Here is a 13,290-nt window from a genome sequence, read left to right as displayed (position 1 = left end):
TTCAGTCTTTTTTCAAGAAATTCTGCTGTTAGTGACTTAAACCTTGCAGTAACACCATTTTTTCAATTTGTAGTCAACATTTGTGACGCAATCTACTGTTTAAGGTGAAGAGAAAGAAAATGGCTTCTGCATTCTTCATCATGAATGTTTGTTCGCCCTTCTCAAAATGAATTATACATCTAAACAAATAAGATAATGTTGTTATTAACAGCCTACTATTTATTGAAATAACATAGCTGTGAAAGTGCCATCTGTTTACATCATGCATATAGGCGGAAAATTCAAAATGGACCTTACATTAAAAACACTCCTCGTAATTCATACTTAGCTAATATGTATATTTTATTATTTAAAAACTTCATTACCTCATTAATCTTACCTTCAATAACTCATCAATCGCTGCTGTTTCATTCTTTCTATCATCCAATCTAGAAAATCATAAGTAGCAAAACATTATTAGATTAATCAAAATTTCTGTTATGCTCCAAAATAATAAAAAAATTAAAAGGAAAAATAATGTTAACTTGTGAAAAAATAAAGTTATTACTTGAAAAATATATAAAATGTAGCAATAAAAAGAAACTTGTGCAGTTCTGCTCAAGAAGACTGACTTTAGTTATTTTATTTTATTTGCCACACTCAAATTTGTTTGACTAATAATAAATAATTGCAATAATTACTGAATTTATTAAATAAATATTCAAAAAATTACAGTGTTAATTAGTCAAGGTCAGCAAGCGAAGCGAGCGTAGGTTAAGTTTGGTTAAATTATATTTATAAAATAAATAAATATAAATAACCATTTATTAAAATTAATAAAGAGACTGTTCATTTTCCACCGAAATTCGATTGACTACTTTGTTTTTAAATAAAGCTGTAGCTGCGGTGGCGTTAATAAGTAAGTACCCAAAAATCATTCATTTGTTTCGTCTATTTTTATTATTATTGTTTTTTTTTTTTAAAAGTAACAACAACCAAATTTCTTTATAAAAATTACCTTTAGAGAAATAATAGTTAGTAATTAAAAAAAAAGCAATTCAAGCAAACTCTGATTTTTATGTTTTTCTTCCTACCCTTCAAATTATAAAAATTAATTGGAGATTCTAGAAATTGCAGTATATGGTTAAAAATATGCAGTGATACAGCTCTCTCCAATCAGAAAGACCGAAGACATCTTGGGAATAGTATTCTAAATATAACTATATTTTTGGTTATATGTTTTATGTTGTTCTTTTTTATGTTTTCTTTTTTTCTTCTATTATTTAAATTCTAATCATCAATAACAAAAACAATCTTACATATTTTTTGTTTATCATTTAGTGTAAAAATGTTCTATATATATTTTTGTGAATGAGAGTGTGAGAAGATTGATAAAAAATATGAAAATCTGGTATGTTTATTTGTTTTCAAATCTACTCATGACTAGATACACCAATTTTTATGATTTTCTTTTATTTTGTAAAATAAGTTTCTTTCAAATAACAGTAAAAGAGGGAATTTTAACATAAAAAATTACATAATCTGCTTCTTAATTGATTTGAGTGTTATTTTCTGCCTTTTGTAGCATTGTCACTAACTTCGTAGTTGATGTGCTTTACCAGAGGTCGTCTTTAGACCCTCTAACTGATTACATCTCAGTCATCAGCCAGGCCTCAATCGGTATGCAACCAATGTAAATGCCTCGGCAGACATTTGCATCAGTAAAATACATATCAAATTTTGCCTTCACATAGGCCTCAAACGGACATCTTCTCATCCAACCTAACTTGATTCCCTCAAACTAACTGGCCGAAAACGTGGAAGCACGAATCCCCGCCTAGTCCAGATTTGACAGTACCGTTCGTGATTGTGAATGCCTTAGAAAACATATGAGTTTAAAGTTAAATCAGTGCTACACTCATACCAATCAAAATTATGGTTTATGCAACGTAGAAATTCAGACCTGAACCCAAATAAGTCGACCAGGAACCTTGGAAATGTAGCGTTCCTTACTCTCATTAGCCAAGATATCTATTGGTTTGACTCCGTCTATAACACAGACTGCCTCCCGCGAGACTGTTCTATAACAGCCAGCAAGAGGAGTCGCTGGGCCCGCAGCAAAATGTCCGCGCAATACCTAAAAGCCATGCGGTGAGCCCAGACAGGGGAAGCATACAGCATAGTAGCTTCGCTGACACCTTTGTGAAGGATACACATGGTACGGTAATTCAACCCCCAATCGGGATGAATGACTATGGATTCCATAAAAAACATCAGCGGTCTTTTTTGCTACATACTGTAGATGTTCCTTGAACCAAAAATTCACATCAAAGATAACACCCAGGTATTTTTGAGCCGTAACGTACCGAATGGGGAGACCAGCCATCCGAATCCGGATTCGTCAGGAAGCAGCCAATCGGCCTTAAGCAACATCATTGTAGTTTTCTCTGAGCTGAAAATCATCTTATGTTCGAGACTTCAGTCTGAGTGTCCCACAAGCATGAGCAGCTCGGAACTCTACCTCGTTACGCGAATCCCCTTCAATCAGTAGCAGCACGTCGTCAACATAAGCGACGACACGACAACCACATTGCCATGTGGTTGATTCCACATGTGGCAGAATTTGATTTCACCTTAAACGCAATGTGGAATCAAATTCTATAATCCAAAGAAGTGGACTCAGAACACTGCCCTGAGGGCATCCTTTAGTTTCGGTCTTGCGAACCTCCGAGCCGCCATCACGCAGGGAAACGGTCCGATGGCTGAAATAACTTGAGAACACTTCTAATTCATTTCGTGCTTCACTAACACTTACGCTTCTGCATCTGAAACAGAGCAGAGGGCCACCGTAAGTTGTTAAATGCCCCGGATATGTCCAAAAAAATCCTTAATACATTTTACATGGACTATAGGAAGCTATATTCATCACTTTAGTATGGCATCCTCAGTGTTCTTGCCCAGTCGGAAACCATATTGGTTGTCCTTTAGCAAATGATCAGTGGCCAATCTAATATTAATATGCAAATATAGGACCTTCTCAAAAACCTTGCCAATCGCAGGCAAAGGTGTTAGTGGACGGTAAGAAGAACTAACAGTAGGATCTTCGTCACCACCTTTGAATAACAACACCAAGTCTCCATGCTGGGTCTGCAACATTAAAGACCTCAAAATTTTGCTGCGCGATGAAACTATCAATTAAGCCATCGCCATGATCAGTGATCCCACTGTGCCAGAAAAGTGACTTCACGTTAACATCAGCACCAATAAGGATTTGACCATTACCCACAATACAAAGGGTCCTAATACATATCAAATATAATATATAATAGATATAAGGGTCCTATTGCAAAGGGTCCTTTTCATATCCATGAAAAGGATATGAATCGTCTTAAAAATAAGGGCGCAAAACCGTTGTAACAGTTCTCAGACAGCAATTATGATGATCCTAAAAGAAATATGCAATATTATCTGCTACTTAGATAATATGGATTCTCTCACAGCATAATGGTATACAAATCTTTTCATAAAACTTTAAGGAATTTAGAAAGCTTGAGGTAAAAAGACAAAACTGAATTCAGAAATGGAAAAAGTAAAAGATGATATTTGTTTAATTTTTGTGTTTTTTTAAATCTGTCAAATTAAGGATTACAAAATGTTACTAAGTGTCTATATTATCAACTTCAAAGAATTTAGCTTCAAAGAAATTATATGATATTAATTTTTTCTTTTGGGTGTTTTTTTTAGTTTATTTTATTTTAATGCTATACTGTGGATACCAGTGTTCTTAAGTGGTTGGGTTTCAATTAACACACATCTCAGGAGTGGTCGGCCTAAGTCTGTTCAAGACTACACATTTACCGGTGTATTTACACTTACACACCAGACTGCGCACAGACGCCTTGGCATCTCTGAAGAGTACTTTTGACATCATGTCATTGTGCTACTCTGTAACCTGGTACACATAAAATAAATAATAATTGTAAAAAACCTATTAAATGACTTTGGCAATATTCCATATTAATATATTTATATGGAATATTATATACTTATATAAGTATATTTACTTTTGAAAGTATAACATGAAATTTTAAAAATAATTCTGTTCTTAGCTATTATGTTCTGATCTGATTTGTTTTCTACAAATTGAAATCCTTGAAATTTATTTGTTTATTCATATTTTAATTACAGACTGTCACCTAATTTCAGCTATTCTATTTTTTATGGAGAAATTAAATTTGTGACATGTAAAAAATTGCCTGACCAGGTTTTTAAACCAGAAGCTTTAGATTAAAAAAGGTATACCGTTCTCTAATGGAAACTAGCCTATTAATTTTTTTTTTATTACTGTGCAATATTGCCAGAGTTATTACTTTACCTTTGTATAAAAATGAAATATGTAATTGAATATCATATTGTAAAAGTTAGAAAAAAAATGCATTAATAGAAAACTTTTTTCTGTTGAAAAAAATTTATTGATTAATTTTCTGTTTCAGCATTTTCAAGGTCTTGATTTAGCTATACCATTAAAGGAGTTTGGTGCACAAAAACCTGATCAAGAGCATAATGAAAACACTAGATCTGGAACAGATAATAACCCTACTGTGATGACCACTCAAGAGATTGCTCGATGGATAGATACAAAAAGTCGTGCAGTCTTCCCATTATGTTTTCTTTTATTTAATCTAATGTATTGGACATTTATGTTTCTTTAGTATTTAGAAATTTTTGAACAGTTTTAGAACATTTATGTTGGCACTTATTTAATGCAAGCTGAATTATGTATTATGAATTTTAGTTTTAATTTAATGTAGAAAAATGTTTTTGTATTATTAATCTGTATTTTTTTTTTTACTAGTCATAGAGTATACATTAACAATGTAAAAAATAAATAATTTTGTTACTTTATTAATCATTTTTTATAGAAACTATTATTTTAGTCTATCATAAGGCATATTCTACTTTAATAAATTCACAGTCAAAACTAATGCATTTCTGATATGTTTTCTTGGATCATAAAGTACACAAATTTAAAAAAAAATACAAAAAATATAGAAATTATTTAATATACTACAAATAGAGTTTAAAATGAGAGGAATAGAAAATACACTTAATTTATAACAATTTCAGTAATCACAATTGTATTGATAGTAGTACCAGCAGTACTATGGTTGGGATGGTGCATGTAGCTAATGCTTGCTTTCTTTCTACTTGGGAAATTGGTTGTTGAGGCCAGCTGGAATAATTATAGTTTAATGCTAACAGATCCTGATCATTAGCTCTCAGCCATCATTCTGTTTTACGTTAATTATCAATTCTTAGTTTGTCAAGTACGGCCTACTCCCGATTATCCACAATGATAACCAGGAAGAGGATTGCAGATAATCCAAAAGCATAGCAAAATCACAAATAATCCAAAAATAATATTTAATAAAGTAATATGTGCTAAAATGACCTAATACTACTGTACTGCAGTATAGTATTTACATACACTATTATATTAAGGTACAATGGTAAATAATAAAATAAATACTCTATACATACTTGGTTAAAAGTAATATCCTGAAATTTATTCAAAATACATATTAACATATAACAAATTTTGCCTATCACTAATACTGTATGTAAATAAATTGTACATGCAATAGTTTACGTACTATGTAATATCAACAAACACTTTTTAAACTACAGTAACTGATCAGAAAAAAATACATAGACATTAAAATAATTAAAAAAATTAATAAATTGTACATTTTACTCTTTTACGCTAAGACACAATTGACTGCTGATGTTTTAGTGTCTGAAAACACTTTCTTTTAATTGAACTTCATAGTTTGTGTAGTAAAATAATATTGTACAATAAACTACTGTTCTATCATATCCACAATGAACCATATTTTAGCATTATCATATTCAAAATAAACACACATTCAAGTAGCAAATGAATGAAGGAGTAAAACCTACCTCAGAGCAATGAAAAAACTTTTTAACGTTTTTATAAGTTTTTAAAACTTCTTTTTTTTCCTATAGGCATCACAGTTAAGTCACATGTGGTTAAACCGCTCACGGGAAATCGGGAGTTGACTGTAATGTTAAAAGTTACAGACAATTAGACTTACAAGAAACACAACAGTCTATTAGTTCCAAATCTTCATAAGTGAAGCTGTACATAGATATCTTGAGACTTTCAGAATGTGATTTGTATGAATGGTTCTTGTATCTTGTCTTACACTTCAGCCAAATCTGCATGTAATAGGTATAGATATTCAAAGTTCAATAATTGTATAAATGTGTAGTATTAAAATGTTGAAATATATTTATATCTAATGCAGTATGATTGATAGTACAATAGATTGATTATGTATAGTGTCATGTCATCAGTAACTTATTATCAATTTACTTGTTTTTAATTGATTGCATCTTACATCCCTTATGCATTTCTTTTAAAATCATTTTCTGTTTTATTCAGTTTGGAATATTTGTCTTCTAGTTTTCTATTATGGCTATGTAATTTTTAAATCCATAGATTGTTTGTATGAGAGGTCCACCATGGTGTTTCTTAAGCGACATAGAATTTTATTTGTGTATAGGAAGTGTGTTACTAATCATGTTATGCAAGTGAATTTTAGTAACAAAATTTTGTTGTAATGTAGTATGTGTAAAACTTCTTGGGGAATAAAAGCGGATATTTGGCTGTGTAATTCTTGTTAGCTGTTTATTCTTGTCAAGTTTGTATTTTACATGTCAAGAGAATTTTTTAATATAATTTTTTACACAGATTGGAAATAGATAATATCATAATTGATTGGACCAATTATTCGAAGGAGAGTTTTGTTTACAAGGTATATAAGTATTGTACTGGTAATTGGTGCCTGAGGCGGTAGATGTGATGATATTTTCAAAGAAAAAGCCAACATTGGTAAATTGTAATCAATACAATGAATTTTCAGTATTATTTGCCACTTGTAGTGGTAGTGTAGTGTAATTTAGTGTAATGACTTCTAACCAAAGTGCAGCAGAATTATGGGGGCTAATTCCCAAACAAATTAACAAAGGTAGTTTATTTGTTGGACACCTAGAAAGACTGTTTAGTTCTCAATAGATAATTCATCTTGTCATTTAGGGATGAATCATATAATTTTGTTGATTTTTAAAATAGTATGCACACTCATATTATTTAGTTTAAATGACGTAATACAAAAATTGGAATAAGAAGCAGTGTGTTAGTCATCATCAAATGGTTGGCAGTTATCTTTGTGAATTTCTTTGATGTGAATATGTGAAGAAATATGAGATTTAATAAAAAAATAAGTAGAATTTTTAAATTTCCCAGGATATAAGTCCAAATGTCACAATTTTTTTTCTGCTGTGTGGGTACACTTGTCCCAAATAAATGTTTACATTGGTAGCCATATTGGATGCTTAATTTATTGTTGGCTGTTGGAAAGGTTATTCGTGTTTTGGTATGGTCAGCGATTTTTAGCTTGTGGAAAAATGGAACATAGAATTTGCATTAAATTTTACTTTAAGAATGGAATAAACTGCAGCAGAACATAAAATTGAAATGCTGAATGTTGCTTTTGGCGATTCTTCTGTGAATAAAACAAGTGTTTAGAAATGGTACAAACATTTCTAAGAGGGCCTGAAGACGTTGAAGGTGATGAGTATTCTGGATGTCCCAGCACATCAACAACTGATAACATCATTAATAAAAACAATTATAAAAATTAAAAATCACACCTACTAGAAAATAAAAAATAATTTTTTTAAAAATAAATAGAACTAAAAAAAGACAATAAATCGAATTACAAAAAAGAAAACAAGGTAATAAAGAACTAAACACCATTATGCAGTATTTAATTAATCCCCATGGGAAGCCCATTGTTATTTAACAGAAATTTATTTTATTTTATTTTATTTAACGTTAATTTCATTATTTTTGTAATATTCATTCTATTGATTTGAATCATTCAATTCAAACCCAGCTAACACAGTGGTAGGAAGACTCACAGTTCATTCATTAAAGTTTGTGCTTCAGCAGGCAAGTCTCTCTTATATGTACATATATATATATATATATATAAATAAATGCACACTCCCAATAACTTAAGGATTCTAATGCAGGGTCATATATCTAAATTGTTTCAGCCATTGAGCTGAACAAACAAACATACATACATTCATACACTCTTTTTTGGGCAGTTGTGTATAAAAAAGGGAAGAGATTGATTATATACAATCACCGAATCACTAACAGAGAGTCTGTAAGGATTATTACCTAGAAGCTCTACACTGTTTGCATGAAGTAATCCAAAGAAAATGCCTGAATTTGATGACAAAACAATTCATGGGATCATGATAATGCACTTGCTTACACTTGACTGCTTGTTCATAAATTTTGGCCAAAAAACAACACCATTATGATGCCTCAGCCTCCATATTCACTGAACATGGCCCCCCTGTGAATTCTTCCTATTCTTCAAGCTGAAAAGAACTATGAAAGACAACGTTTTACCAACATTGAAGAGATAAAGACAGAATTGCAGGAGGATCTAAACACCATACCAGAAATTGCATTCCAGAGGTGCTTTGAAGATTGAAAATGCGCTGGCACAAATGTATTATATTTGAAAAGGAGTACTTTGAAGGTGACAAAATCAATATTGATAAATAAATAAAGATTTTTTAACTAAAATTCCTCATATTATTTTATTAAACCACATAGGCATGTAATTTCTTCAGTTGTATAATGGAATGAATGCCAAATTTATACCACCACCCCATCACCAGTAAGAATAATGAATTTTTTTTTTATTAACTCTGAAAAAATACTTCCCTCATACATGTTAATTTATAAACATAGTCATTAAAAACATAGTAAAGAAAAAAATCTCAGTATTTAGGAAATATTTTTGGAGGGTGAAAAATATCTTTTTACTTCATTTAATAATTTAAGGGAAGGAGCACTGGAGGAAAATTGTTTATGGTTCAGACAGTTACAAAGATTGTTCCATTGTCCAACCACTAAAGTATTTATATCAGCAGTTTATAAGTTGTAATTGCCAGTATGATAGTTTATTTTCAATACAAGATGGTAAATAAAGAAGTAAAATATAGACAAAGTAGAAAGTTAATGTCGCTAATTAGCTACTAATTTATTTATTCTATTCATACTAGTAACTACAGGCTTATGCCATACTACTAGAATAACAATTTTTGTAGATGAGAATTGAATTTTGTAGAATTTGAAAAGTGCTGAACCTGACTGAGAGTTGAAGTTTTCCAAATGAAAGGTAGAAATTTTTCTAAATCAGTACTTAAAATTTTTAAGGTTGAAAAGAAGTGTGTGTGTGTGTGTGTTATTTTGCTTTACTGAAATTAATATTTGTAAGACTCACATTATTTATCTGTACTGTTAAATTATATTTTAATTTCTATTAATGTAAACTACCTAGTACAGAATATTGAGACAAGACATTTCTTACCTTAATTTTACTGTGAAAGTACTTTTGTGGAATCCCAAATCCTCATTCATGACTGAAATAAATAAAACTGTATATTAAAATTTAAAACCTCTAAAATAATGAAAATTCTAAATTAAATTAAAGAAATTATAAAATTGCATATTAATTAAAACCAGTTAAAAATTTTATTAATTTTTACTGGCATATTAAACATTTTATTTATCTTTTTAATTTAATAACCAATTTCCATTATTTTAGTATTTCTAATTTTTAATAGTTTAATTAAATGCTTCAATCATGACTGAGAATGCCAGTTCCTGCTAAAGTACTTTCATAGGAAAATTAAGGTAAGTTATGTCCTATGTCCTATCTCAGTATTCTGTACTAGGTATATACCAATAGAATTTAAATATAAATGATTTTTTGCAAGAATTAACACTGGTAAATAAAATGTATTTATTTGTAATTATGAATAAGTTATTAAAATTTTCTCAGTTTTCAAAATTCAACTTTAATTAATTTATATTGATTAAACCATTGTAGACAATTTATTTTTTCACTAAAGATGATTTATAATTATAGTTATTCAATGGAAAAGCGGGCTCACTGGTTTAACTGGGACCAACCAGTTAACACAGAGTTTGCTGTATTTATTAGTAAAAATAAAGTTGTTTTTTAATAAACTGGCTTCTAGAAATTGACTTAAGTCTAAGCTCTTGCTTGATTGCATTATATAAGGCAGGAAAATATTGTAATAAAAATTTACTGAAATTAATATTAAAAGTAAATTTAAAAAATATGAAAATAGATTCATAAAATAAATTTAAACTACATCCAGTTTATGGAAAAAAAAAATAATTTTTTAATATAAATATATGAGTAGTTTGCAATATCCTTTCTGTAACACCTGCCTTTTTAGATGGATTGGTATGCAGGTGAAACTGTTGGCATAGCAACCAATAAACAACAAAGTATATTGTTTGTGTCTGTTCATTTAACAATACTTTGTGTTATCTTTTGTTTTTTCTTTAATTATACAAAAGTGAATATTTGGATATATTTATTACAGTTTTGTATAATATGTCTTTTTATATTTATTAATTTTTTCAAATATTACTTAAATATTTTACAAAAATATATACAATTATCACTTGATAATTGTATATATTTTTGTGTTGTATTTGTGATTCATAATTAAAAAATAGTTCTTGTTTCAAATATAAATTACAGTATTTAAATATGAGTCGGGATAATCCAAATGAGAATAGAGATTTAAATAATGAAGAAATTGACTATTATTTAAGTACAATTGAGCATGAAATGGATCATGCCGGTGACAGAGGTACTGAAGATGGCGATGATGAGGATGCGTATGATGAATTAGATTTTGAAAATATGTATACTGGGGAACTAATTGATGAAACTCCTGAAGACATTACTGCAGTCGGTAATGAAAATACTGGAAACAATATTGTTGATGCGATTAAAGAAATTTGTGATGGTACAAATCCTGAAAATTTGCCAACGGCTATAACTGAAATTTTCACAAATGAAGGACGAGGTGATATAGATATAGAAAATAAATCATCTGCTATTGTTAGTGAAATTATTTTTGGGTTATTAAAAGAGAGTGTAATTAAATCCCTTGAAGAAATAGCTGCAACCGATACTGATACTGATACTGAATTTATTAGAAATTTAATGAGTGAACTTATACTTAAAACCACTAGTGAAAATACTGATGAAATTGAAAATATTATTAAAGATATTAAGGATGATATTACTAGTGATATAATGGAAGATGAAACTGATAAAACAACACTACATGTAGAAGAATTAGAATCTGATATTATAGTAAAAGAAATAATTGAGGAATATATATTAAAGCAAGGAATAATCGAAAAAGTTGATGAGGGTGAGATGGAGGAAATTGAAGAAGAAACAAAAGACAAAAGAAGAAGGATATTTAATTTTCTTGATGAAATCGAAGAAGAAGAGGAGAAATCTGTAAAAGAAAAAAAAAAAGAGGAAACAGAAGAAAAATTCATGAGAGATGAAGAGGACGAAGAAGATGATCTTAAGATGTACTTTGGAGATGTAAATAAGATTTTAGAAGAGTTAGACGATGAAATTAGAGTTTCATTTGATTCTCACTCATATGAAGAAATAGATCAACAATCAGGCCTGAGTTCATTTGTTGTTGAAGATGATGAAAAGGTTTTGCATGAAATTAATTTACAAGAACCACGAGATTTACTACCAGATATACTACCATCATATGATGATGTAGAAGAAGAACCGATTAGAGAATCTGCAACTCCTCATCCTCCTGTTGATCCTGTTGTCTTAGAACCAGAAAGCCCACTTATGATTAGATTTCAAGCAGCATTAAAGTCTCACATTCTAAAACAGAAATCACGTTTTCAGGAAGAAATCCTTGACTTGGTAAGTAAATTATATAATATTGCTATTTCTTTTTCATGGTTCTGCTTCAAATAAATTAATTTTTTCTCTCTCTCTCTCTCTCTCTCTCTCTCTCTCTCTCTCTCTCTCTCTCTCATGTTATAGTCTGATTTTTCATTTTAGTGTGTGAATAACTAGTCTTTTGCATACTTCCTAAAACTTGCACTTTTCCTGTCTAATGTACTGTAAACACTCGTTCACAATAAAAGATTTTGAACTTTTTAACCTGTTGTTTCATTGGTCAAGCTTCCACACCATAAAATAGAATAGAAAATGCAACAGCATCTGTGAAATAAATTAATATTTCTATCAGACAGCAGCATCTTTTATAATTTTTTAAAAGAAATCTTAGTAGTTTCTACACGTGTGTGTACTTGAAGGGATCAGTATCAAACACAGTTTACCAGGTATTATTATATTTTTTATTAAAAAATTCTTTCTGTAAGTGTATTGTTAAGTTTTAAGGTAATCATACAATTCATTCAGTTTACTAAATAAAAAATAACATTCTTGAAATTTAATAGTCAAATCATTCAATCACGTATCAGCTTTGGGTCAAAAATTAAATTTTCATTATTTTTTAAACAATAAACTATCTGCATAATAGATGTGAATTTGGTTGCAATTCAGAAATTCATACATCAATATTATTTGGAACTTCCTGGAAAGTTGCTTACAAATTCAAATGAAATAGGGAGATAATTACTGCTATTACCCTTTACTTATTGTTAAATAAAATGGATTTTTGCTTTAAAAAAGCATCTTCAATAACGAAACTATTACTGTTTTTTAAATAATCAAAAACATAAGTGATGTTAAAATGTTAATACATTAAGTTGTTTTAAGATTACATTGTATATTGTTTACTTTTTCTTATTTTACATTTTTTTATTTCTATAAGTGATGGATATTTTTAACAAACTCCCCCCTCCTTAGGTTGACTGGTTCTTTACAAGCTCTTACTGCTGTTCCTTTTTACTGCTGTTTTGTTTGTGTTGTCAAAAAAAGATTATATATATATGTATATATATATATATATATATATATATATATATATATATATATATACTTTTTGGTAATTATTTAGAAAGACAAATGTGCATTCAGAAATCAGTTACCTTTCCATATAATGTTTTCACCGCACTGATGAAAATATACAATAAAAGTGTTCCTTTATTGTAGTTTTTGACTTATACTCTTTAGTGGCAAGAGTAATGTTTGAATTTGTATCAATATTCTCTTGTGATTAGATATTAAATAAGCCAATTTTTTATTTAACCAGCCTAAATACCTGTTTAGCAAGCATCAGGTTGCTAATGCTTGCTAACCAGTTTGGTTAAGTTATGTTGATATTGTAACATGGAACCATTAGTACCTAACCTAATTT

General features: G+C 29.5%; 2 protein-coding genes across 3 annotated transcripts in view; both read left to right on the top strand.

The window, feature by feature from the left end:
• Positions 1-4,888, top strand: part of LOC142330289 (pH-sensitive chloride channel 2-like) — a 67,523-nt gene extending 62,635 nt beyond the window's left edge. For both annotated transcript variants that reach the window (XM_075375484.1, XM_075375483.1), the window contains one exon: positions 4,473-4,888. In XM_075375484.1, the coding sequence (XP_075231599.1) occupies positions 4,473-4,691 (219 nt within the window). In that variant the 3' untranslated portion in view covers positions 4,692-4,888. The remainder of the gene's footprint in view (positions 1-4,472) is intronic.
• A 5,791-nt stretch (positions 4,889-10,679) lies between these two features.
• l(2)41Ab (lethal (2) 41Ab) overlaps positions 10,680-13,290 on the top strand; it is a 50,238-nt gene continuing 47,627 nt past the window's right edge. The window contains exon 1 of the mRNA XM_075376102.1: positions 10,680-11,885. Coding sequence (XP_075232217.1) covers positions 10,680-11,885 — 1,206 coding nt within the window. The remainder of the gene's footprint in view (positions 11,886-13,290) is intronic.

This window comes from Lycorma delicatula, chromosome 9 (genome assembly GCF_047948215.1).
Source record: "Lycorma delicatula isolate Av1 chromosome 9, ASM4794821v1, whole genome shotgun sequence".
Lineage (NCBI taxonomy): Eukaryota > Metazoa > Arthropoda > Insecta > Hemiptera > Fulgoridae > Lycorma > Lycorma delicatula.
This window is presented reverse-complemented; position numbering and strand designations above follow the sequence as displayed.